Source organism: Ambystoma mexicanum, chromosome 1p, assembly GCF_040938575.1.
Source record: "Ambystoma mexicanum isolate Mex_15411 chromosome 1p, UKY_AmexF1_1, whole genome shotgun sequence".
NCBI classification, from domain to species: Eukaryota; Metazoa; Chordata; class Amphibia; order Caudata; family Ambystomatidae; genus Ambystoma; species Ambystoma mexicanum.
Genome location: NC_090921.1, coordinates 1,166,979,066 through 1,167,006,437, shown reverse-complemented (window position 1 = coordinate 1,167,006,437; position 27,372 = coordinate 1,166,979,066). Strand labels below are relative to the sequence as shown.

Below are 27,372 nucleotides of genomic sequence, written 5' to 3'. Positions count from 1 at the left end.
ATATGACCAAAGATAGCAAACACAGCAAACTAAGACAAAGACTAGAACAAATCATCAAGAGGACCATGACCTTAACTATTACCTTCCCCAACAGCCCTAAGGACAAAACAGAGAGGGAAAGGAAGCACTGCACCATGGGCCCCAATGCAGTGGGTGAGAAACAGAATGTTTCATCACTACACACGGTTCACCAATACAAAGCAGGAAACAATGCCCCACCACACAAACTACAACTAAACAGTCCCGAGGATGTTCACCCCACGGAAACCAAAGAACCAGTCAGGACAGAAGGATACGAATGTCTGAATACACAAGCTCACCAAGACGGATCCACTAGGACAACACATCAGCACAACCCCGACCCTGAACCATTCAAAGCCTCAACCAACCAAGGTCACACTAGATCACCTAATAGATATCACCCACCCGTTCCCACAACTGAAGATCAGGTTCAGACGCACCCACCAATCCAAACCACACTCAATAGGATACGGTTGGATCAGCGCAACTCCACCAAAGCGAGTCGGCCCAGCAACATCTCAACCAACAGGTATACAACTCTAACGGAACCCTAAGTACCTAAATCAGGATACTGATCCCACTAACCCAACCCTCAATCTTCTGCATACTTAAACCCACACAAAACCACACACCTATCTCTCTCCCAGAAATCCACATGCACTTTACCACAAGGCACCAACAACACAAACTTCAACAGCCCTTGAGGCCTTCGCCCGATCCGATACTAGGACCAAAGCCCAGAACTCGGTGTATGCCGAGCTGAAGCTGCCAACAGCACACCACTTCTCCCACTCTCCTTCTCCCCTCTTCCCGACTAACCCTACCCACCCTTCCTGTTTACAGATCCGCCAGAGCGCCTGGGGACCAATTCCGTTGGTGATGGTGCGCTATACAAGTACCGCTAACATAACATGATGCGGCTGAGGGAGGTGATACTATCTCACGAATATATGACCTACTAATGTCTAATAGGTTGGCTTCCCCTCTAGTAGTAAGGAATACATGGGAATCAGGTCTGGGGGTCACATTTGCTGGTGCAGTGGGAGAGGGTACTGGGATACCATAAAAAGGTGTCGAGAAATGCAAGGTTACAGCTCACACAACGGTTGGTAACGCATAGAGTGTATATGACACCCCAGCAAATCTCTAGATTTCCAGGGGCAGCAGAACAAAGATGCCCGAGATGTAACGCAACTGAAGCTGGAAGGTTACATATGTTTTGGGCATGCCCTGTGGTGGGACTTTACTGGCGGGAGGTGGCAATCAGATTACAGAAAGGGAGAGTAGTACTGGATGTACTTTATCTGGTTGCATGTTTGTTGGGTTGTTTTCCATGCCCAAAGGGCCGGAGACATGTTGCCAAGCTAAAAGACCTTGCATATATTCTAGCTAAACATAGAATAGCTATGGCATGGAAATCGGCCAAAGGCCCGGTGTTAGGCAAGATTGTATACAGTACCCTTTGGGTGCACTACAACAACCCTGACCTCCAGTCAACAGGAACCAAACCTTTGGAATAGGTCTGTACTGCAGAGGTGGTAGCGTGTTGAGCAGCCAGGCTTATCTCAAGAGGGGTCAATGTGAGCAGTAGGGGAGTTACACAGATTCACAGTGACAAGTATTCAAATAAACTCTTAGACACAAGGTTTCTTGATTAAACAATTATTAATTTAGCAGTCTGTTTGAGTAAGCCTTCTTCAGAAGGGGCAATATAATAGTAACACAAATACACTCCAAAATACACACTCTTAGTTTCTCTAAATCAACAAGTACCCATTTGGGATGGCACAAAAACACTTACTACACCCTCGGGTGACAAATAGCTAGGACACTGGACATTAATATATTATTGTGGCATTTAGAGCAATACTTAGGAGTATGTCAAAGAAAAAGGTTATTAGAACAAAACAAGAGATCTCACAAATATTCTGAAGCAGGTAAGTACTTTTGGTAACGGTAACCCCCAATGCAAAGTAAGTTAACCCCTTCCTGGAAGGAAGGAAGGCAAAACTCCCAGTCAGAGGGAAGAAGAGGCATTCAGGGAGTGAGGCCTAAGTCAATTGGGCAAAAGTCTAGAAGAGCTGAAGCAATTCTTGCAGGTAGGTATAAGTCTTGCACAATGGTTTACAAGTCTTTGTAGAAAAGAAATCAAAGTATGGCCACAAGCTGATTAGGATTGTAAGGTAAAGAAGCTGGTAGCAACTCTACAGAAGCATCCAAGACAAGTCCCCACTGAGACCAAGTGAGGTTAGACAACAAGAGGTAAGTTCTCTTAGACTTTACAGTACCTTTGGTTAGAAGAAAATCAGTTCCAGCTGCTTGTGTTCCTGTGCAGCTCTGCAGATCCTGCATTCCCAGGCCTCAGTCGTGGGGAAAAGAGGGAGGACGTCTGGAGGACTCCTACATTGCAACGGGCGGTCGGCGAAAGAAAAGGACCAACTTCTATTCAGTGGCACTTCGCGGTTTCAGCTCCTCGTGTCTCAACAAATAGCACCACTGCGGATTCCTGCTTGTAGAGCTGGGCCTTACCTGAATCTGGGGTCCAGCACTCTGCTGAGATGGCTCAGGCTCGGTCAGTCCTGCTTCCTGGAAGTCCGGAGGATCTTCCTGGAGCTCTTGGCCAACTTAAAAGCAATGCACACAAACTGGTGTTCCTCTCCCTGGCTCTTCGGTTCCAGCAGCAACGGCAGAGGAAATGCAACCAGCTTCGAGAGAATGTCCAGGTGGCTTACTTTGGAGTTGATTGGTCCCACCAACTCAAGGGGAGAAGTCGCCCTTGCAGGGCTTCTCTAGTCTCGACGAATTCTGAGCTTCAGCAGAGCTTCACCGGGCAAACCAACAGTCCTGGAGTTGCAGCAGGCTCTTCCAAATTCTTCAGATTCCTTCGTCCAGTGGTCGATTCTGCCTTCCAAGCCAAAGAGCCTCACCTTTTATGTAGGTTTCTCCCATTAATTGCAGCCCAGTTGTCAGTCAACCAGCAGGGTGGTTGTCCTTGCCGGACAGCCAGCCGGCCAATCACCTAGGAGTGCATTCTTGTCTCCTAGGAGACAAAGCACAGGGAGTTTCGGGCACCTCCCTGGCTTCCTGCCCCGCCAAACACCCTGGAGCCAGAGGCGGGCTTCACTCGTGAATCCCGCCAAAAACAAAACTAACAAAGGGACCAAACGTGGTTTGGCGCGCAGAGTAAATCTCGAGGAGGACCTTTCCTCAAAGAAATGGCGAAAAAAGAAGACCAGGGCCATTTTGACAAAAATGGCACCCTTGGGTGCTTTACTGCAGCTGCGAACACAGCTCACAGTAGTTAAAAGTAAACCACTGCCACCAGCCATTCATTGAGAAAAGGGTAACATAGAAATGTTACATGTGAAACTAGAAAAAGGGGATACTAAGTAGCCCCTCCAGCACCCTATGGTAAGATAGTGTGTGCTGGGTCTAGAAAGTTACAAATGTAAGTAAAGTAAATTTCACTTCACTGCTCTTGGAAACGGTAGTTTATCCAAGAGAAGGTATTTAAACATTTGGGAAATCTGAAAGACTTCCCTGTGCTACTGCACTGAAGGTGCCGTGTGACAATGTAAAAGATGCCGCCTATGGAGTTTGTCAGACTCCATGTTAGGGAGAATTCTCAAAAATGTGGTCATTTTTTTTACCTGGAGAGAGTGTGAGCTTTTTTCCCCACTCTTTCATGTATTTTGATATGTTTTTTATTCTTGTGTTTTCTCAGGTTATGGAGTTTTAGACAACTCCATAGGAGTAATCTTTTCATTTGTGTCACACAGCACCCTCAGTGCAGTGGCACAGGGAAGCCTTTTAGGCTGTCCCAAGGTTTAAATACCTTCTCTGGGATAAACTACTGTTTCCAAGAGAAAGTAAAGTGAAATTGACTTTACTCAGCTTTTTAAATTCCTAGACCAAGCACACCTTATCTTACAATAGAGTGCTGGAGGGTTTACTTAGTATCCCCTGTGTCTAGATAGATACTTATGTAGCAGTCAAATGCTACCCTTTTCCTCTCAGAATGGTGGGTGGCACCGGTTTTACAACGAACTACCATGATTTTTCCCGACCACGAGCACCGGTAGCGTTAAATCGCAGGAGCCATGTTTTTCAAGATGGCGTCTGAACCCCCTCTGTAAAAACAGATCCCGGTCGTCTTTTTTCGCCATTTCTTTTTGGAAAGGTTCTTCTAGAGTTTGTCTCTGCGCGCCGAACCAGGTTTGGTCCCTTTGTTCCTACGCCTTTGGCAGGCTTCAGGACTGAAGAACGCCTCTGGCGCCCTAGTGTCTGGGGTGGGCAGGAAGTGAGGGAGGTGCCTGATACTCCCTGTGCTTAGTCTCCTAGCAGACCCAAATGCACTTTGGCGTGATTGGCTGGCTGACTGTCCGGCAAGGACAGCCACCCTGCTGGGTGACAGCTAGGCTGGAATGAAAGAGAACTTGATAAAAGGCGAGTCTCTTGGCTTGGAAGGCAGAGTCGACCACTGGAACGAAAGAACCGAAGACATGCTTGAAGAGGACGGCTGCTGCAACTCCTGGACCGTTGGTTTTCCCGGTGAAGCCCTGCTACAGGTACGAATTGCTAAGTTCATCTCGACAGAGAAGCCCCCACAAGGACGACTTCTCCCTTTGAGTTGGTGGGACTAATCAACTCTACCATAAGCCATCTGGCCACCTTATCTCAGAGCTGGTTGTATTTTCCTCAGAGTGCTGCAGGAAACCGAACCACCAGAGAGAGGGACACCAGTTTGTGTGCTTGACCTACAGCTACCGGAATCGAAGATTTGCCAGTTGCAAGCTTTTTCACCAGTCCCAATGCAGGAGTCCCCTGACGTCCTCCCTCTTGTCCCCATGACTGAGTCCCAGAACAGTGAGATCTGCAGGAACTGCCGGGAACAGAAGTCATCAGCTGCCTCTATTTCTTCATTTGTAAGATACTGTAAAACCAGACAGAGTACTTACCTCTTGCAGTGAAAGTGCTTGAAACTTTCCCAACTCACGGACCCAATCAGCTTGTAACCAAACATATGATTCTTCTCGCTACAAACTATTCCTAAGAAATTTTGCAGAGACTTTTCCGTTAAACCACCAGAACTGCTTTGTCCTATCCAAGACTTTAGCCCATTGACTTTGGCCTAGCCTACTGAATTGAACTGACCCTTCTGATGAACTCTAAATATGTTCACTGTCTAAAGAATATTGTAACCTTTTGTGTTCTAATAATCTTTGCCTTTTACTCTTCTTGAAAAGTATTTCTAAATTGGTATTGAAGTGTGTTTGTGTATATGATATTTGTATTTATTAGGTTTATATAGCGCTTTACGCCAAAGCGCTTTACGCCAAAGATATAATTGCCTCCTTCTACTGAATGTTTTATAATTGAATGGTTAATAAATTAATAAGTTTTTAACCAAGCAACCTTGAGTGTAAGAGTTTATTTGAACACCTGTGATTGTAGACCTCTGTGCAACATCATTACAGCTCACATTCCCTCTTGAGATAAGCCTGGCTGCTCAGCCCCGCTAACAAAACTGTGTGGTACAGACCTATACCAAAGATTGGCTTTACTTACACCTGTAGTCAGTTGTCTGTAGTCGTCCCAAAGGGTACTGCATTTAAGCTTTGCCTAACACTCCATCCTTAAAGAAAAACAGAGTTCAAATCACATTCAAAATACATGAGTGGGAAAAAGGGTCTCACTCTCTCCAGGTTACAAATTAAAAGTCCTAAAATCCAGCAAAGTTGCTGGGGGTCTCTAAAGTAGAGAGGAATTAGCACATTTCTGAGAAATGTCCCTAATACCCGGGCATAGAGGAGTGGTGGAGGGACCTGCACAGATTGGGAGGGGCAGAAATCGCAGCATGGAAAGCCGCGGCGCAGCGAGACTACGGAGAAGTCTCGAGTGGAATTAGAGAATGGTAAGGCTTAATACAAACCTTGTTCGCTAACCCGCCCACCGAAAAGAGGTGGGAAAGGATGGACCATGTGGTGTTCACCAGTCATAATTCAGAGTTGCGTTAGAATGAATGCAGGCAACCCGGGGGTTGGGGGGGAGAGATGGGAGGGTGTGGGGGTGCGGGAAGGGGTTAAGACACGTTATGGAGATGAGACTGATTGATATGTCATATGATCAAGGAGTGCTATGCTTTTGTTTGAGTTTTTCTGGATAATAATAAAACAAATAATTTAAAAAAAAGTGTAACAAGGGATATATCACTGTCCACAGTGTCCTAGCAATTGAAGTCGCCTCAGGGTGTAGGAAGTGCCTGTGTGACATCCCAAAAGGGTATCTACTTAACTTAAATCTGAGGAAGTGTATTTGAAGTGTATTTTTATTGTTGCATATTGCCCTTTCTAAAGAAGGCTTACTTAAAACTGACTTAAATAAATCATTATTTTACTAGAAAACCTTGAGTATAAGTGTTATTAGGATACTTGTAATTGTGAATCTCTATGTTGCATCTCTACAGCTCACATTTACCCCTCTTCAGATAGGTCTGGGTGCTCAGTCACTCTACCAACTTGTGTAGTACAGACCAAAACCAAAAGTTGACTTACCTATTGCCAAGGCTGGTGTAGTCTCCCACAGGGTTACTACATACAACCTTGCCTAACAGCACAGATCAGTACAGAATCGCCTGGTTCAGTCAACCCATCCAAAGGAAACCCAGACTCCAATGACACTATTCGCCGATTTGCCATACCAGATGACGGTGACGCACTTTGCGTGTGCCGCCGGTGCGACACTGGCGCAATGCCTCGGCATCCAGCTCTATATACCTATGCACACAATGAGAATCAAAGGGCACCATGAGCCAACCCACATTTACCGGGCTGTTGTGTTGTTCAAGACCAAAAAACTGTCCTAATAGAGGAGAGTACTCGTGTCAAGAAGTAACACGAGAAGAAAGAATTTAATAAAGGAAAATGGATGGAAAGGGGGAGAAGAAAATGTTGGTGACAAAACCTGTTACAGATATGGTAACAAGGTGCATTTATCTAGATCACCAAATTGTCCTGAAAAAAAAGTAATTTGCAAGAAATGTAATCGATGTGGAGACGTGGCCAATTACTGCAAGAATTTTAAAGGTTATAACAAAAATGTTAATGTAGTGAATGATGACCTATATTCGATTTGGAAGAGGAGTCTCTTGATAGTGATGGAGGAGAAGAGGCTGATGGCCTGTAAGTGTGGTTGAGGAGGGATGTGAATGTAATGTATTTATTGGACATGTGTATGGCGCCTATACACAAGTGTTTCCAGGTGCCACTAGACAAGATGGGGGCGGAGGGACATAGGAATCACAAAAAGTAGAACAAAAACTGTTATATTGGCCTTGTGACAATCCTACAGTGCAAGTGCATGACAAGGTGGTAAGTTCCTGGGGGGGAGAGGGAGAAGCGCAGGAGTGGGGTGTCCCTAGGGGTGGGAGCGGGTCAAGGCGGCAAGTGGCAGGGGAAGAGAGGATGAGTGTGGCAGAGAGGACCAAGTTGGGCAAGTAACGGGAAGGGAGCCCGAGGTCAAATGCTGGAAAAGGATGCTAGGGGGACTGGTAGCTGGTGGTATGGTCCCTGTGCGACTCTGAAAGGACCAGCTCCATTGTGGAGGTTGAAGTAAATGGTGTGCCGGTACAACTGATGGTGGATTCAGGTACTAAAGTTTCACTTATTTCACAGATGTGTATAAAAGACAATTAGGAGAAATAGGTGGTGAGTTGATGCCGCCGGATATTAGTCTCTAAATCAAAGCAAGTTCAAACACAGTCAGATAAAGTATACACACCTCCCTTAATAATTATTAGGCAAGTCTAGGTCAAAACACCACTATTTGTAAAAACTGATGTGAGCACTTAACTCAGATGGCACTCCAATAATTAAGTTAGAGGGAGAGAAAAAGACAGGTCATGAAAATAAAACAGTTCCCAACACTTTTCTAAGACCACAGCAAGTTAGTGAAGGCAGAGTCTACTGTAGAGCCAAAGTCCATATGCCAGGACCACTTTAAATGGAACAAGGCGGAATGTGCCCAAGATCACACAGTTTAAAAATGCGCTGAAGTCTTTGCAGAAATGTTCAAAAGAGGTTGGTTTGATGCAAAGGGTAAAGTCAGAAGGTCTGGGGGCCAACCCAGTTGGAAAGCCAAGGATTTAAGGGTCACCTTTAGCGATCCGAAGAAAGGGAGGCCAGGCGGAACACAGTACCTTTAAAAGTGAGGAAGCTCCAGCGGTGGCAGTTGTTCCTGGCCGCGGGTGCAGTTCGTGGTTCCGACCAGGGGAAGAGAAGATCTCGTCGAGGAGGAAACGGAGTCGTTGCGCTGCTTAGGGATGAAACCAGCCGCTGAGTTTGTTCGGTTAAAAGTTGCGCTCCTTTTAATCGCAGTTCCAGTGGACTGAAGCTTGGCTATCCGGCCGCCGGGGTGCTTGGCATTGGCAATTCGACCAAGGGGCATCCTGGATGGCGAATGTCGAACTGGTTGTCCCCACCAGCTCAGAGGGAGAAGACTCTTGCAGCTGAAGATCTTCTCTTGTCGTCGGGGAAGTGGTGAGGTCGTTGCAGCAGGGCTCCACCGGTGGTGTCGTCGTTGCAGATGGCTCAGCTTCTCCCTTCTTTGGATTTCTTAGGTCCCGTGGCGACTTCTGAAGTTCCAGTCCCAAAAGCCCTGCTTTTATGCAGAAAAACCCCAAACTGCCTAGCTGTCACTCATACATGCTAAGTGGTGAGCCGGGTGGCTCAAGACAGAGTGCGGCTTGTGCTGCTAAGGCAACGCAGTCCAGGGTGCCAATTCCCCCACCCACACATCCTGTGAATCCCAGACAGAGTAGCACCAGTTGGAGGGCTTCTGTGGAGAAGCCTGCCAAAAAGTGGAACAAAAGGCACGACCTTGGTTGGAGTTACAGAGACCGACACGTACACCATTTTGCGAAAGAGGTCTGGCAAAAAGACCCAACCAGTGATTTTATATTAAATAAATAAACCGGCGGTATCTTTACAATGCACCAAAAACTTTAAAATGAATGGAAAAATCACATAGTAATATTCCGGTGGAATATTTCGCGTGGTAACCACTGCCACCAGCCAGAAACTCGACAAGGGGGGACTGGACATTGCCCCCTTGGAAACAGACCCAGGGGTAATCTAATTAACCCCTTCCAGTACTTCCACAATATGATGGTTTGTACTGGTTCTGTTTACAATTTTGGACTAGTAAAGCCAAGCCAATGGTGACTTTACATGCCCTGGGAGACAGTAGTCAGTCCCAGGGTATGTAGTCTATGTTTGGGTGTCACTGACACCCCTGTGTTACTGCACTGAGGGTGCTGTGTAACACATATACAAAAACAGATGATACCCTATGGAGTAAAAGACCCAATAGCCCATAAGCACATACCAAGTCAAAGACATGCCTCAAATCATGTCTAAGAGTGGGAGAAAGAGAGTCTCACTCTTCGCAGGAGAAAGAAACAAATCCCAAAAATCCAGCAGAGCTGCTGGGGGACTCACTAGGTTTGGGAAATTTGCCTTAACAAGCGTTAATTGAAAACCAGGTTAGATCCAAGCACTGGTGAATAGTTTCTTGCTGTCAGAGACAGTTGACAGTAGCAACAGAAGTGTTTATTATTACTGAATTTGTATAGAGCACCTATGCCCATAGGCCTCAGGGCACACAAAAAAAACAAAGGACGTGTACAGAACAATCACATGTCAGAGCCGGTAAGGAGGGTGCAAAAAGGGAGATGACTCATTAACCTGGGGTCAGATCAAATAGATGGTGTTTAACACGTTTTTTTAAAAAGAGTAATCAATCCTGCAGATCTGATGGCCATTGAAAGGGCATTCCAGGCTAGATGGCCCGGGACATCAAAGATTGTGCCGCCAAACCTGACAAGCTTGTACCTTGATTGGAACATTTTAAGATTGTCCTGGGAGCGCAAAAGGCAGCCCGGCTTATTTATCTTTGTTCGATACTTCAAATATTGCGGTGCACTGTCATTCCAACATTTGTTAGAGTTTTAGGATCTTGTGGCTGACCTTATGTCTCATGGGAAGCCAGTGAAGTTCCTTTCTGGCATCAGATACAGGATTACGACTTGAAAGATCGTAGATGGTGCGAACTGCGCCATTTTGGAAGACCTGAAGGGAGTTGAGATTGGCTTGCGTGGTGCCAGTCAGGAGACTTACATTAATCCAGCATCAAATTCACTAGGGCAGTGGCTAGAAGAGAACAGTTGCTGGCTGAGATAAAAGGGTGAGTATAGTGTAGACGCTTTGTTGTGAAGGTTCATGAAGAACGGATGTGGGAGACATGGGATCGGGGTTAGAATCCCATGATGGAAATGTTCGGGGGAGAAAAGACTGAAGATTATTTTTCAGAAAATAACCTTGTCTTTTCGCCCCTGAACATTTCCGACTTGGCCCCGGCCACCACCCACACCCCCAGCCCCTGACTTCCCTTGCGGCTTGTGCCGCCGACTCATTGGGTCCCTGTGACACCTGTTCCCTTTCACTTCCGTGACCGGGAACTGGCGCCGCAGAGTCCTTTCCTTTATTTTATTTTTGGGATCAGCTGCGGGGAACACCCCGGTAACCCCCGCTCACAATATAGTGAACATGGGTGCGGGGGACAACCCTGCAGCCCACGCAGCCCACGCAGCCGTAAGCGCCGAATGGGGGATTTGGTCAAACTTTTCGGCCGTTTGGAATTTTCGAACAGCTGAAATTAAGCCAAATCTCCCATTCAGGCTTTTTTTTGCAGGGTTTTTGGACGTTTCCGGAGACATGGGTTTTCATCGTAAATTCACCATCTAAGAATACATCAAGTGTCTTCACATTCTTGGCCACAGTGATGGCACTGCCAGCAATGTTGAAGCAGCTGTATGCTGGATCAAGTTTCTTCAGCCTTGGGGCTGAGGCCACAATCAGGAGCTCTGTTTTTTCTTTATTGAAGGCTAGTGAGTTATCAGCCATCCAGAGGTGTACTGCCTAAAACTTTATTGATGTTACTGGAGTTCTGTGCCTATTCCCCATTGAGCTAGAGGATGACGTGGGTTAAGGAATCCCAATGTGTTTTCTAGCGCAGTGGCAAGGTGGAAGGGCATGGAACACAATTTTGATGAAGCAAAATGTTTTGCCTAAGGCTGCTAAACGGAGCAGTACCTATGGTGTTGAGAGAAGTTGTAAAGAAAGAACTAAAAAAACGATGTGATGAAGGGATAATAGAGCTGATGGGTGCAGTGAAATAATTCTCAGTTGGTGGCAAGTCATAAAAGTAGTTTGCTGCTACCAGCCATTCAAGTTTACTTGCAATTGTAACAACATTTTTACCAGGCAAGTGAGAAAGGGGATACAGTGCATCTCCCGAGCACTCCACATAAGTTGGGGTGTGCTGGCTCACTATAGTAAACTTAAAGGTAAAGGGGATGGGAATCCCACTTTACTTTTTGGGAAAAGTAGTTCACCCAAGAGATAAGAGAAATTACAAGGGGAAGCCCAAAGGGGCAACACAGCCTAAGCAAAAAAGTTATACTGAACTATAAATCCGTACACACACTATGGAAATACACATAAAGGTCACCAATAAAAGAGTAAAAGACGTGTTATGGGAAATAGATTCACACAGACCTATGGACAAGGGAAAAATAATCACTAAATCCAGCAAAAGGTTCTGGGGTTGACATAGGTCAGGAAGATTATTCACATTTATGAAAATCTTACCCAACAGATGTTTGCTAGAAAACCCAATGGTTACGTGTGGAATTGCGTGAAGTGAACAAGAGTATAATAGTGGAACGTCATCAATTGCGGTATATGGGAGAGTTGTTAAGTCTTATTGAAGACGGCAGAGTAGTCACTAAATTAGCTCTAACCTCAGCATACCATTAAGTGGAATTGCATCCGAAGTCGAGGAAATACACTGTGTTCATATCTCATGAAGGCATATTTCAATTTCGACGCATGCCTTTTGGACTGGTGGCTGCGGAATTCGTTTTTCAAAAGGTCATGTACAAAATATTCAGGGATGTGAAGAATGTTTTCGGTTTTCTGTATAATATATTGGTTAGTGGGAGGAATGTGGCACAACATGAGACCAAGGAGGTTCTAAGGATTTTGGGTGAGAGGCTCCTGGTAAAGAGGGAGAAGTGCATCTTTAGGAGAGAAGAAGTTGAGTATCTGCAACACAGGATATCCAAAGAAGGCACGAGATCAAAGGAAGAGATGGTGAACACTATAAAAGCAATTAAGACACAAAGACTAAAGTTGAGCTTTGAGCATTGTTAGGTCTTGTGGAATTCTACCAGATGTTTATAAAGAATTTCTCAAGGAAAGTTGAAAGAATGAGCCAGGTGTTACGAGATCGGCTAAAGTGGAGTAACAATTGTGAAAAAGAATTTGAGAATATAAACGGAAGAGATTGATTTAACGAAGCCATTGGATCAGTTTAACACGAAAGATAGAACCATTATACCTACGGATATGAGTGACACTGGTTTGGGGGCGGTGCTGTCGTAGGCATAGAAAGATCGAAAGGAGGTAGTAATAGCACATGCCTTCAGAGTGTTGAAGGGAGCAGATTGTAGGTATGTCGTAGAAAGAGACATTTGGACAGGTTTGTGGAGTTTAACTGTTTGAGTTTTGCATGGAGTGCAATCATCACTGTGAGAACGGACCATAAGCTACTCAAAGCAGTTTTTGAGCAAAAAGCAATGCAAAAGGCATTCAGGAGACTGGCAGGGTGAGTGACACGCATGCAGTGTCATGTTTTCATGTCAGTAGCTGTGTCAGGGAGGAGACATGTCTTTGCAGACCACTTGTCAAAGGTAAGAGTTGAAGGTAATGGAGGAAGACATGCACGGAATGGAATGAGCAAGTGTGTACCACGTACAATGGAATCATAGGAAGAATAGAGTGGGACGTGTTTGTCAAGGATGTAAGGAGGTATGTGCAGGGTATGTGGCTGAGGAAGGTTAATTTGCCTTAAGAGCAAAAAAGGTTTTGGGACGGGAGGTAGGGGCTTAGTGTACAGAACAACTTGTTAAAATCGGTCTGGTAAGGTTGTGGTGCCCAGTGGAATGAGGAACCGATTGGTAGATATAGCCCATGAGAGGCATATTGGACTGACGAAAACGAAGGACGTGTTGAAGGGCCATTACTGGTGGCCTGGTCTTAACAAGCATGTGGAGGGTACGCCTAAAATGTGTGCCAAGTATAGGGAGTCAGGAAAGGTGCTGGTGGCTAGGGAACAACCTTTAGTTATTCCCAAACAAGCGAAAGGAGCGTGGGAGGAACTGGCTATAGTTATTTTAGGACCCGTAGATAAGGGGGCACAGAGATTTGTTTTGGTGGATTTATTGGGATGAAAGAAACATTGCGAAGGAAATGACAAGTGGTGTGAAGAAGTTTCTTGATGGGTTTGCCAGTGAGGGTATTCTAGAAGTGCCTTAACAGAAAATGGGCCTCAATTTGTTGGAGATGATTTGGAGGTGTTCTTGAAGGGCAATGAAATCAAGCATAAGCACACAGCTTTGTATCACATGGAAGGTAATGGTGCTGTTGAAAGAGTGAAAGGTACGGAGGTAGGTTCCTTACGGAAGGAACACGTATGGCAGAGGAAAGTGGTTGTGATAGGAAGCAAGAGATTTATGCGAAGGTGAAGGGGCTCAGGCACACTCCGCATGCTGTGATGAGGGAAGTGGCTTTTGAGTTGATGAGGGGAAGGGGCGCTAGTATGAGTGTGTCCTCCATGACTTGAGCGAGGTGGTCCCAAGGATGTGGACAAAAAGGGGATGAGGAAAGAATGATGAACAGGAAGGAGAAGGAAAGCTAGGGCTGTGTAATGTGGAGGTCAGAGAGGAGATGTGGTAAGAGTGAAGAAGGAAGTTGTGAGGAGGAAGGGTGGTAAGTATAGTACTCTGGAGAAGGTAGAAGAGGTGTCGAGTGGAGCTGTTCAGTTAGGGAATGTAGAAGTGTGGAACTTAAGGAAAATTGTGAAAAAGGAGGGGTAGAATGTGTGAGAGGGATCCAAGACAGGCAGTAGAGAGTGAGAGCAGTGGACAGCCTGGAGCAGGGGCTTATGTAAGGATCTCAAAGCGTGTTTGACCAGTTACCACTTCAGAATAATGGTCTACTGAACACCAACAGTTACCAGAAGCTACTTTTGACTCCCTTTGCCAATTGGAGTATTGCAATCATACCTACCTGACACTAACTCTGTTTGGGAATGGGTTTAAAGGCACATTAGGACACAATTATAAGACAGTTTAGCTCCTGCTCATCAAATCCTTTTGTTGATCTCCAATTTGTGTGTTTTTTAAATTTTAACTACATACCAAACCCCTGATGAGATTAGTCTAGGCGTTACTACTCAGCGAACAATAAGGAGAAAGAGTGAGTGGGTGTGTGGAAAACCCATGCCTATCCATGGGGGTGGCCTAGCAGAATCCAACACCAATGGGGAAACTGAAAAATTAAAGTTACTCACCATAGTGACTAGAGTACTCCTAGTGCCCTTTCCTCCATCCTTGTGGGCGTCCCTCAACATGGGGACGTTACCTGGACCTTTGGCAGTGAAAAATTGAGCTACCCCTTTAAATTTAGTATGGTGGGGTGCGCAGCCTGGGGCATCAGAAACGACCTGCAGAGGTCCCGCCCTTCAGTACCTCCCCTCAATCCCCTTTGAATACATCAGACGCTTAAATATCCGGCTGCTCTCATTACCTATAAGCAATTGGCATAGTAGCAGTGGAAGGCGGGTGGGACGTTTAGAGCAGCGGTATTCAAACTGTGGGGCGCCCCCTGCAGGGGGCTGCGGCCGCATCCCTGGGGGGCCGTGAGAGCCCAGCACGTAAAGTTAAAAATGGTGGGCTGAAGCATGAAACTGTCTTAGGCACCAATTAAAGAGTGGTCCACAGTTATAAATGGATATTCATTCCTTTAGTCACAGACTGTTTGAATTGTACCCAAGGGGGTGCTTTGTGTTAAAATATAAGTAAATTGTGATATTTAAAGAATATTTATTCAGCAACAAAGGTCAAAATTACTAACTGCAAAGTGAAGTAACTCATCAAACTGGCCCACATTGCCCAAAAAGGTGGCCCATTTTCACCGGCCCACACTAGCATTTTTGGTACAGACATTGCCCTATAGGCCAGTCCGATGCTGGCGGCTCATCCATAATGGCGAGGGGGCACCCACCCAGTGGCCCCCTAACCCATTATGGAGGAGCTAAGGAGCCAGCCCCGGGGAAACTATGAGCACTCCCTCAGCTGCTTTTTCCATCTGAGGGAGTGTTCCTGGGCTGGCTGAACTGTCAAAGGGAAACACTATTTCCCTTTGACAGTTCAGTTCCCCAGCCGCACATGCTCACTGAGTCATGCAAGGCTGGGGCGTTTTGCTTCGCCAGCATTACATAGCTCATTGGAAATGCTGGCTGGGGCAATGCATGTCTGTATGTGCGAGGGGGAGCTCCTGCGCCTCCTCGCACATGGACAGAGCAGCCTGGAGCAGGGCATTTCAGCACCCACACGCAGGCCAATGCAGAAGGTACGTTTATGTTCATTTTTTGCTCCTTTATTTAAACATGTGTATGGATGCGTGTATGCTTGAGTTATGAGTGAGTGTATGGTGATGGATGCTCGTGTAAATGATAGAGGTGTGGGTGTGTCAGTTGAGCTGATTTTGGCAAGTTAATGTTAAAGGATATTTGTACCGCGCACTATCACCACCGGAGTGGTCCCCTGGCGCTCTGAAAAAGAAAAGGGAGAGGTTGGGGGGAGGGGTTAGTGGGATGAGCTGTAGAAGTGCAAGAGAGCAGTGATGTGCTGTTGGCGGTCTCAGCCCGGAAATTCCGTTGGCTGGGCTTGGGGTGTTATACTGTCGGAAGACGTTGTGTTCTGTTGTGTGGGTCCATGTGTGCTTTGTTTTGTTGTTGCAGTGTAGTGAAGTTTGTGCAGATTGTTGTGTTGTAGGTTTGTGGTTGTGTTTGGTTAGAATTTGAGAGGTGTATGCAGATGGTGAAGTTGTTAGTGGGTTGGTTAATTGGCACTGCTGTCTTGAAGTGAGGTGCTACATTTCCATATTTCTAATTAGGTGGGGTGTATGGGTGCGTCACTGTCTAGATCAGGGCTGTACGGCACTCGCGGTCCCTTTCCCATATGGCATCCATTCATACGCATAACCTTGCCCAAGTTGTGTATCGGGTGCCTACGTGGCCCCTGTTAGTATGCGGGGCGGGCAGGCATTTGTGCGTCCCTTGCAGTCTAGCCCCAAGACCATTCACAATCTAGTCTAGAAGGAGGGTGGCATCAGTAGGCCCGGGTTTCCTCCCTCCATGTGTTGGGGGTACTCTGTATTCATCCTATTATTCGGTTGCTCATTCATGTTACCACTCCTACCCCCTTTGTAATGTGGCAATGCCAATGCTTGCAATTATGTACAGGCGCAGCATCTGCCTTCATTCACAACTCTTTTCGGTCCCTGCCCCTGCCAATATCGACAGCTTAGTTAGTGTGACAGGTGCTAATGTTCACCCAACTTTGTATAGGTATGAAGTATAGAAGCATGTATCCGGTAGGTGGTGGTTGTTCGCTGGGAGTTGGCTAGGGGTGCTATATTCTGTCCTCATGGGTGTTGCTTGTGTCGTGGATAGAGGGGGGAAGGAGGGTTGTACAACAAAGGCATTTCACAAATGCCTTTGTTGCGCAATCCCCCTACCCACCTGCCAAAATCAGCTCTCCTTCTGAGGCGCTGTGGAGCCCAGGGGACAGGGATGGTATTTTTTGTTACTGGACATCTATTATAGAAAATGTCATGCCTGCCCCCTGGGCCCCCAGCACCAATTGCAAACTGTTCGTTTTTTTTTTTAAGTATGCTCCACAATGCAACATTTTAACCCATTATTAAAAAAAAAGAAAGTATCGACGGGGGGGGAAACCCCCCCCGAACACCCCTTGATTGGTTCGGGCTCCCTCACTGCGCTCAGTCGCTATGACATTTTAGGGGGAAATAGTTGTGTCTCCACACAACTGTCCATTTGGCATTTTGGGGCGGAGGGCTTGGCCTGCCCAAATTTTGCTCAGGGGGGGGCAGGCCAAAAAAGTTTTAAGACCACTGGAATAGAGGAATAGGAGTACTCGCGAGTAACTTTAATTACTTATACATCCCGTCCCCTTTTCTTCATTCTTGTGGGTGATTCCACCAAACAAGGGCATAAGGTGGAGCTGTGACAACCTGCCTCATATCTAGGATGAAGCGAAAAGGTTCTTCAGAACGGCCTGACCAAACTCTGCATCGCACCTGGAGCTGGTGTCCAGCGAGTAGTGCTTACAGAAGGCTGATAGAGTGGCCCAAGTAGCCACCTTGGCAGGTCTCTGAAACCAAAAGGTCGTGGTCTTGGCTCTGATCACATGGGCATGAATCCCCTTCCGGAACAAACCGGTTTGCCCATGGGCGTGTACGCCTCTGAAATGGCTTGACCAACTGATTGAAGCCTTGAAAGCCTGGGGGAGCAGCCCCCAAAAGTCATGAAACAATGCTTCAGACTTCCTGAAGGATTTTGTCCAGGAGAGTTAATACTTGAGAACCCTCTCAAGTAATGTAGGGCCCTCTCTGCCTCCAACTGTGGGTTCAGGAACACCATCGGCAGATGGATTTCTTGATTCAGATGGAACGGAGAAACCACCTTGGGCAAGAAGCTTGGGTGAGTGCGCAAGATGACCTTGTAATTGTGAAACATGGTGAAGGGCTTGCACAAAGACAATGCCTGCAGCTCACTAACCCTACACGTAGAGGTGAGAGCCACCAATAAAACAGTCTTTAGAGTCACCAAACGGATGTCCACAGAGGCCATCGGCCCAAAACGCTTGGGTTGCAAAACTGCAAGAACCACATTGAGGTCCCAGACTGGATGTGGCCTATGCACCAGAGGAAAAACCCTAGACAAGCCCCTTAAGGTGGGCCTTAACCATCGGGTTGGCTGCCGAAAACACATGCCATGAGGAATTTTTGTAAGCACCAATGGCCGCCAAATATGTGCTGCAAGTATTCACCTGAACTCAAGGCCAGTATGTCATCCAGAGGACAGGTGACAGGGTCCAGACCTGTGTCGCGAGCCCAATGGCAGAACCTAGTCCATTTGTGTTCTTATACTGGGTCCGAGTCGAGGGCCTCCTGGCCTGCTGAATGATATCCCAGTAGCCATCTGAAAATTGAGCATGCTGAAGCCTCAGCTGATCAGTAACCAGGCCGCCAGGGCCAGTTTGGCCAGGTCCGGAAGTTCCACTGCGCGCCGTGCTGCGTCAGGAAGCCCTTGCTGGGGATCGTAAAATGGACGGGACCCTGGCAGCACAACTGTAGCAGATCTGAAAACAAGGGTCTCGAAGGCCAGTGGGTGGAAACTAGTATGAGGCTGCAATCCACAAAGGCCCCGAACTTGCTGTCCTTTGGAGCAGAGGGGTGGATGGGAATGCATAACACCTGCGGCCGTGAACAGATCTTGAAGGCGTGTCCCAGTGACTCCCGATCCTGACCTGCCCATGAAGCAAACTGGGGGCACTTGGCATTCCGGAAGATGCAAACCAATCAGGTCTGCAAACCTCCAACGCTGGAACAGGGGCAACAAGCAGTCGTTGTGCAACTCTCACTCATAGGGGTTGAACCCCAAGCAACTCAACTGGTCCGCTTCTGCATTGCTGTCCCCTAGGAGGTGGACTGCTGAAATCCAAATCCACTCAGTCAGGGTCCATTCCCAGATCGAAACCGCCTCCATGAATAGGTGGGGGATGGGGGGAAATGGGTGCCACCCTACTTGTCCAGGTAAAACATCATAGTTGAATTGTTCGTCCTGACCAGAACAGACCTGTCCCTAGTGTGGGCCAGTCCCACTGCCCTGAGCTCTAGTAGATTGATATGCAAGAGGGCTTCCGTCCTAGACCATGCTCCATGAATCGCATAGCCCTCCAGAGTAGCCCCCTCAACCCGAGAGGGAGGAGTCCTTCGTCACCACCAGGGTAAGCTCTGGTCAGGTGAAGGGGGCTCCCACGGCGACACTGCCCTCCCATCAATCACCAGCGAAGATCGGGCAGCAGTAGAGGTGTTGGTATTGGGATCCTGCCTGTGACCCTATCTCCTGATACCAATTGGTCGCCAAGTGGAGCTGGAGGCACCTCATCTTGAGGCGAGCGTGCTATACAGTGAGCAAGCAGGAGACTATCAGACCCAGAATGTGCTGAAACTACCATGCCGAGGTGGTTGAGTTGGCCAGAAGGTGTCCCACTGCCTTGTAGAGGGATATAGCCTCTCAGCCTGGGGAACACCCATTGAACGGTAGTGTTAAAACTCACCCCTAGGAAGACCAGTTCCTTAGAAGGGCATAACTGATTTCCTCTGGTTGAGGGGAAAACCCCAGCTGATGAAGGATAACCGCCAATCTCTGTCAGGAGTGCACCAGCCCTTCGGGTGACCCCGCCCTCACCAGCCAGTCGTCCAAATAAGGGTATAGATGATGGCCCTCCAAGCGGAGAGGGCCTGCCACTCTGTTCATCAACTTAGTGAACACACGAGGGGGTGAGTTCAGGCCGAAAGCCAGCATCTTGTACTGAAAATTGTATGACAATCATGAACCGCAGAAACTTCCGATGCAATTGAATTGATATTTTATTTCTATCGCGCTCATACACAAGTATTTCAGAGCGCGACATGATAGATAGTTGATAGATGGGTACATGCAGGTACGCATCTTTGAGGTCGAGGGAACACATCCAGTCCCCTGCACACAGAGACTCGGCTATGTGCGCGGGAGTAATCATCTTGACGCGTTCCAGCAGTAAAGGCAGATTTAGAAATGACCGGTCCAGGACTACCCTCAGGCCAGCTTGGTTGTTCTTGGGTACAGAAAAAATATTTTGATAGTAACCGTAGCCCCTGTCTACAAGAGGAACCGGTTCTATCGCCTGCATCTCCAAGAGCGAAAGGACCTTCCGTAAAAGGATCCACAGGTTCTGAAATGACACTTCCAGGTGTCCTGGAACACAGCCAAACGGGCCCCCTACAGGTGAGCTGTGTTCCCCGACCTTAATGTCACTGCTTTAGAGGCAGGGCAGAGGAGGGGGGAGCAGACAAATCAGTGCAATGGCCTCTGCTGCTTCCTCCTGTTGTCGCTGGGTGACCCCTCATGTCTCCATGTACCGCGGTCCCGGAACCCCTTGAACCCAGTGAAAGCGCAAGGCTTGACCTCGGTCCTGCCCAGTGACTGAGGAAAGAATTTATGACCTGGTTTTGTTTGGCTGGCCAAGGACTTGGCACTTTCAGTGGTGGTATTCTTCTTTGTCCACTCATCAGTCGACAAATGAAAAAGGTCAGCGCCCTCAAAGGTAAGATCCATGATCTGCTCCTCGAAGTCAGATGAAAACTTTGTAGTGTGCATCCACGCCCTACTTCTCATCTCGACTCCAAGGCACAACCCTTTGCTGGCTGTGTCAATGTGGGAGATCGAAGACTCCAGGAAGTCCTGCGCAATGGCCCAGGCAACTGCCAGAAGGGCCTTGAAGTTTCGCTTTTTCGAAGGGAGGTCGGGCAGAAATTCCTCAAGCTCCAGCCACAGCCTCTGGTTAGCTGCAGCCAAGAGGGCGTCCTCGTTGGCCTGCCGCAGATGCAGTGCGGAGATGGAACAACAACGCTTTCGCAAGAACTTTCTCCTGCTTGGAGAGGCAACTGGAGGTGGCTCCCTAGGAGGAAGATAGACAATGGTTTAGAATACAATGAGGCCGCAGCCACCACAGAGGAACGGGGCTGCAGGTGGGAGGCAAAGAGGATTGGCTCCCCATTCATCAGCCTAAATCTGCTATTCAACTTCTTGGTCATCTGGGTGTTGGCCCAGGGCTTCTCCCAGACCTTTCACGACACCTGCAGGAAATCCAGTCTGGCATCCCCATCCAGATGGATTGTGGTGCGTTTCTCCAAGATCTCTACTAGCACACCTGACTCCTGGGGGGCTTACTTGGGAAAAGGGACCCCAAGACCTCTGCCAGGCCCTGAAGGTGGTCATGAAAGGCCTTAATGGATGCAGAGGGCTCTTCTTCCTGGGCATAATCACCCCCTACCTTTTTCACAGACCGAGGGGAATCCGTACCCTCATACGCAGGTTCCGGAGTGATCCCCCCAGGTCTGGAGCCACAGACAGGTCCAACGGCTTTTGAGGGGGGAGGGGGATTTGGTGGTACAGGAGGTGGAGGGGTCAGAACGGCTGGTAGGGCCTGAAACGGTGGAGAGAATGGGAGCGAAGGAGGAATGGGAGGAGTACCCAGAAGAGGGCACTGGGGCAGCGCCACCTGCGGGATTACCTCCTTCACAATGTCCTTCAGGAGGCCCTTCATCTGAGGGGGAATGCATGAGGAAGAGGAAGCGCTTGAAGAAGCGGTCCTTATGTGCCGCCGCGTCCCTAGGTGCACGGCCTTTCGAGGCGCTGGGCCTCCGATCCTGGTGAAAGCACCGAAGCGACTGGTGCGTGTACCCATATGGATAGATGTACCCCTGAGGGGACCAAAATCCTGCACCATGGATTTGCTTCCCGAGGGAAGGGAGCTGGGATCATCCTGCAAATTCCCATCAATGGGCAAAAGCACTGGCAGGTCCTCAGCTGGATCCAAAATGGCTGCCTAGCCTGGCAGGCTCTGCCATGTGCCGCTCTGCCATTTTGAAGCCTTGCACCACGTCCTGGGTGGGAGGGTGCGGAGGCCCTGAGCCAAGAGAGGCCTCAGACGTGAGGGGATACAGCTTCGGTCTTGCACCCTAAGCAGAGGCGTCAGCCTCAGTGATCACTCTGGTAGGCGCTAAGCCCTTAGCCGGACGACCGGTAGTTCTAACACCCTGACTCACATGACCTCTGAGTGAGCTCCGGTAGACTGGGAGCACTTGGCACCTGTGCCGGTAGCCGTGCTGGATCTAGCCAAGGACAGACTCTTGGAGGAGGCCCTCGCCGATCTCTTGGCCCCTGTGGTAGAAGAAGAGGATGAACTTGATTGCCCTTCTGAGGACAGCCTGTTAGGGCCCCGGAGCCTGTAGCCAGGACAGCCTCAGGTTTGTTCCCGCAGCGCCCGGAAGATCACATGGGCCTCTTGGCTTGGGAGCTGGTAGCCTTAGAGGCCGGAGGCCTGCCAGAACGTGAATCGAGGAACCCCGGGGAAGGAGTTGCAGCGCTGTGGAGTCATGCTGAACAGAGGTCCTACCTTGTCTTGACGAGAGGTCCTGGAGATGAAGTCCTTAAGTGTGGAAGATCTCCCTCCACCGGGACAAACTATTCTTCAATGCCCTGTGACCGAGAGTCCCAGCGGTGGTCTGGCCACAAACACTGAAGACAGAGTGCATGGGGGTCCGAGGCCGGGAAGGAGTGGTCACATGAGGCACATCTCGTGAATCCTCCTGCTGCCGACATGCACCGGGGGAGGAGAGGCACCAAAGGGAAGGGAAATATGAATTGAAAAAACAAACTGGGAGCAAGCGGAACGCCAAAAAAGTCTCTGCGCTAGCTGCCAGGCCCAACATCATCCATGCAGAAAAAGGGACTGATGTGAGGCACCAGAAGGCGAGGCCTTGGCTGGGCGGGGCCACACCCCCTGCGCACTGTAATACATTTAAAGGGGAAGCTCAATTTTTCACTGCCAAATGTTTCGGTACAGACAAGGATGGAGGAAAAGGGACTGGACGTATGGGTATCACTCCTATCAGCTACCACTAGACAAGGAAAGTCCAAGGGTCCAATTTATAGTGCTTTCACCAATTTGGGGCCGAAACCAGGACTTTCAGAGAAAGCTAATGGGCAGCATATCCAAATCCCTACATACAGTGATAATCGCATCTACATTATGGAACAGCTAAACAGTGGTCTATGAAATCTGTACCGGCTGTAAAAAACTAAATCTGTCCTCACCTCGCCATCCATGAGGTCCATGTGTTTTTCACAGAACATTTTTTTGTCATCCTGAAAGATGCATCGGTTTGCACGGGCGCACATGAAGTGAAAGTTGCTGTGACAGGAAGAGAGGCAACAGCCCACAGTGGCACCCGACTTCTGACAGTGTTCACAGCGCTGTTCACAGGGAAGAAAAAATGATTAACCCACAGCATGGGAGAAATTCAGTCACAGGAGGAGTAACATTGATGAATGAGAGGAGAGAAGTAAAAATCAAACACCATGTTCACTTAGAAGGTGATGGAGAAATTGCTAGCTATCACTGTCCCTTTGTCTGTCGCAAATAAGGCAAGGGCAACTCATGGATCATCAGTACCAATTGGGAGTGAGAGGGCCTCCTTTGTGCACGGGTCAAAGAAAATCATTTAACACCAGGAATACCATCTCCATGGTGATGCATCAACAATCACACTTTGCAAGTAGCATAGGGATAAAATCCTATATTAGTAGTCAGTTTATGGGGTTGCGGTACAGAGCATAAGCCCAGGGATTACATCATACAGGGAGGATAGTTTGAGAATCAAGCTTCACAAGGAAAGAAATGTAGAGAAATTACCTATGACAAACGTTTGATGTCTGCAGTGCAGGGTTCACATATTTTTGTATTGCATGTCTCGTGGCTTTGACAGTCCTAAGTGGCACATATGGAGGATAGTCCAAGTATTGTCTTCTATGCATATGGAAGGTGACAGAGTGGACATCTACCAAATAGCATTGTTAAGGGGTCAACATTTCCGATGGGTAGGAGTACAGAGGACTTCCATCTCACATGGGGAGGGAGTACAAGGGATTGACAATGGAGGAATCTAGGTTTCAATTGGGGACAGTAGGCAAGAACACTGCACCTTGCATGTGAGTCAAGGGGAAGCGCTATAGATGAGGGCATTTCAGACATCCAAGCTTCAAATGCTTAAGGCCAGCAAAGGAATCAGCAAATTATGGACAGTCCATGAACCCCGTATGTCTCATGTAGGTAGGGGAAACAAAGGAAAATTTAGCCTGGGAGAGGGAAGTGCAGCACAGCCTTCTCGTGAAGCGTGGTAATCAGGAAGTCAAAGATTTTCCAGTGAAGGGATTACATGGCTCACATGGAAATGCTTTGCAGGTGGATCAGGCCATTCCCTGAGAATGTGGTTCAAGGATTCCTAGTCTTGGATGGGAACGGCAGCTAAAGGATTGCATGCTCTCTTTAAATGCATGCATAGTATAGGTATTCTCAAGGGACCGACCAACCCCCCCCACCCTCCTCCCAGTCCACCCCCAATGATTGATAGAGCTACGCTACAAGATAACTTGTAAGGCAAACAAATCACCATAGCATGCCCACAAACCACCAGGTGTTACTGCTTATGCTCCCCCCAGCTACTGGAGCCTCAGTAGCTTAAAGCCTAGAGTGTGTTTTAAACCAGCAACAGTGATGGCTCACAGATGTGGCCACAAACCATCATTCTGGTAATTTGCTGCACCCACACCCCTAAACATTGAAATTCCTCCCAAGCACAGACACTAAGTGGTAACAAGGAAATGCTCAATTGATGTGCCAGATCCATGTAACTTAGAATTAGGACTATATCTCACTTACTCAGAAGTGATCTTCGTCACGCAGATGTACTCACCATTTGCCTTCCGCGGGCCACTGCTGCATGCACATTTTTCAGTGAGCCGTCATTCTCCTCAAATACCTCAGCTGACCAGATGGCACAGTTAATATGGGTCCACTCGTTCTGCCCAATGTATAGCAGACGCCCTGCATTCTGTAACAAATTAAAGGTTGAAAAAGCTGGAAAGCATACACCACCCGTCCCATTATCCCCAACAATGAAGTCTTCCTACACACCTTGGGATCATCATCGCCATACTTCAGACAGAGTGCACACTGTCTGTTATCCACCTCCTCCTTGCAGTCAAAAGACTTTATGTCACATGAGGATCCAGAGAATCTTTTGGTGCCTTGATAGAAAAAACAAATTTGGGAATCAAAAAAACAAAGGAAACCAGCAAGGGCACCCTGAAATCTGACGAAAAACTGTTTTGTTATGGAAGAGTCAACATGACTTTGCAGAATGAAGCGGAAGAAGTGGAGGAAATCGCCGCTAGGTAGAAAAATGGGGAAGTCACTGGTTGTTTGTATAGAGAAAGTGGGGGCCAAAGTGGATGTATACACATGGAACCATTATATTAGTTAACTTAGACCTTAGTAAATTGATGGATATCTAAGATATGCTACTTCCCCCACCCCCCGATACCATCCATTGCCCGTCAGTCACTCCACAATCCCTCGACTCTATTTTAAATCTCTCTACCCGCTTGTTCATCAGCAAGAAGCAGGACCACATTTCTGCACTATGTTTATCCTTTTTTAAAAAAAACATTTTCTTAGCCATTAACACCTGTTCGTAGTTGCTCACAGGTGCAAATGGTGAAATTACCCTAGGCGTGTTAGGCAGAATCCTGTGCAGTTCCTTTGGGGAACACTGCAAAAAGATTAAGACTACAGGAGTAAGCAGTAAACCCAATTGGTAGCATTCTGCACCACCCAGATTTACTTGGTAGCTGTGGCTGAGCAGTCAGACGTCTCTCAAGAAGAGTAGGGCAGTATATAGAGCATACACAATAGGGATAAAACACAGTAGAGCAAACAAACACTGACCAGAGCTTTGTATAAAAAAGTATTTAATTATTTATTTAAAACACACTTTAGGCAATATACTAGCACTCCAAATCAAAAGCAAGATAAACACAGTCAGATAAAGTATACACACCTCCCCTTGATAACTATCGGACAAGTCAGAGTTAAAACCCCATGATTTGTTAAAACAGATGTGAGCGCATAACCTGATGGCACTCCAATAGTTCAGTTAAAGGGAGAGAAAAAAGACAGAGCATAGTAATAAAACAGGTCCCAACACTTTTTGGAGTTTTCAGCAAGAGAAGGAAGGCAGTATATACTGTAGAGCCAAAGTTCATAGGCCAGGCCCACTTTAAATGGAGCAAAGCGAAATGTGCCCAGGATCACATGGTTTAAAATACACAAAGTCTTTGCAGAATGTTCAAAAGAGGTTGGGGCGATTCAAGAAGGTAAAGTTAGAAGGTCCGGGGCCAACCCAGTTGGAAAGCCAAGGATTTAAGGGTCACCTTGGGCAAACCGAAGAAAGGGAGGCCAGGCAGGACACAGTACTTTAAATAGAGAGGAAGCTCCAGCGGTGGCAGTTGTTCCTGGCAGTGGTTGCAGTTCTTTGTTTCGACCAGGGGAAGAGAGGATCTCATCGAGGAGGAAACGTGGAGTCGTTGCACTGCACAGCGATGACGCCAGCCGCGGAGTTAGTCGATAAAAGGTGCGTTCCTTTTATTCGCCTCACAACTGTCAAAGTGGTGAAGCTTGGCTATCCGGCCGCCGGGGTGCTTGGCACGGGCGATTCGACTAAGACATCTTTGGAAGGCGAAAAGGGCGAACTGGTTGGTCCAACCGGCTCAGAGGAAGAAGACTCATCCAGCAGAAGATCTTCTCTTGTCGTTGGGAAAGTGGTGAGTTCGTTGCAGAGGGCTCCACCGGTGGTGTCATCGTTGCAGATGGCTCAGCTTCTTCCCTCTTCGGATTCTTAGGTCCTGTGGCGACTTCTGAAGTTCCAGTCCCAAAGGCCCTGCTTTTATGCAGAAAAACCCCCATTCAACAGCCTAGCTATCACTCAAACATGCTAAGTGGTGAGCCGGGCGGCTCACCACTGGCGCAATCAGAACAGAGTGCGACATGAGTTGCTAAGGCAACGCAGTCCAAGGTGCCAATTCCCCTCCCACCCATCCTGTGGAACCCAGACACAGTGGCACCATTTGGAGGGCTTCTGTGAGAGCCCGCCAAAAAGTGGAACAAAGGGCTCGACCTTGGTCAGAGTTACAGAGACAGACACGAACACCATTTTAGAAAAGAGTTCTGGCAAAAAGACCCAACCGTGAATTTAATATTAAATAAACAGGCAGTACTTTTAACATTGCACCAAAAAGTGGTGCGTTTATTATCAATGGGAAAATCACAGATAATATTCCGGTGGAATATTTCGCGTGGTAACCACTGCCACCAGCCAGAAACTCGACAAGGGGAGACTGGACAGTGCCCCCTTGAAAACAGACCCAGGGGCAAAATAATTAACCCCTTCCAGTACTTCCACAATATGATGGTTTGTACTGGTTCTGTTCACAATTTAAGACTAGTAAAGTCAATGGTGACTTTACATGCCCAGGGAGACAGTAGTCAGTCCCAGGGTATGGAGTCTATGTTTGGGGGTCACTATGATACCCCTGTGTTACTGCACTGAGGGTGCTGTGTAACACATACACAAAAAACAGATGATACCCTATGGAGTAAAAGACCCCATAGCCCAAAATCTCACAGTCGGAGAC

General features: G+C 47.7%; 1 protein-coding gene across 4 annotated transcripts in view; it reads right to left on the bottom strand.

The window, feature by feature from the left end:
- The window catches only part of KMT2B (lysine methyltransferase 2B), a 1,990,704-nt gene that overhangs the window by 689,596 nt on the left and 1,273,736 nt on the right, over positions 1-27,372 (bottom strand). For all 4 annotated transcript variants that reach the window (XM_069604859.1, XM_069604860.1, XM_069604861.1 and 1 more), the window contains 3 exons: positions 24,815-24,927; positions 24,594-24,731; positions 22,936-23,094 (listed from right to left, as the gene is read on the bottom strand). In XM_069604859.1, the coding sequence (XP_069460960.1) occupies positions 22,936-23,094; positions 24,594-24,731; positions 24,815-24,927 (410 nt within the window). The remainder of the gene's footprint in view (positions 1-22,935; positions 23,095-24,593; positions 24,732-24,814; positions 24,928-27,372) is intronic.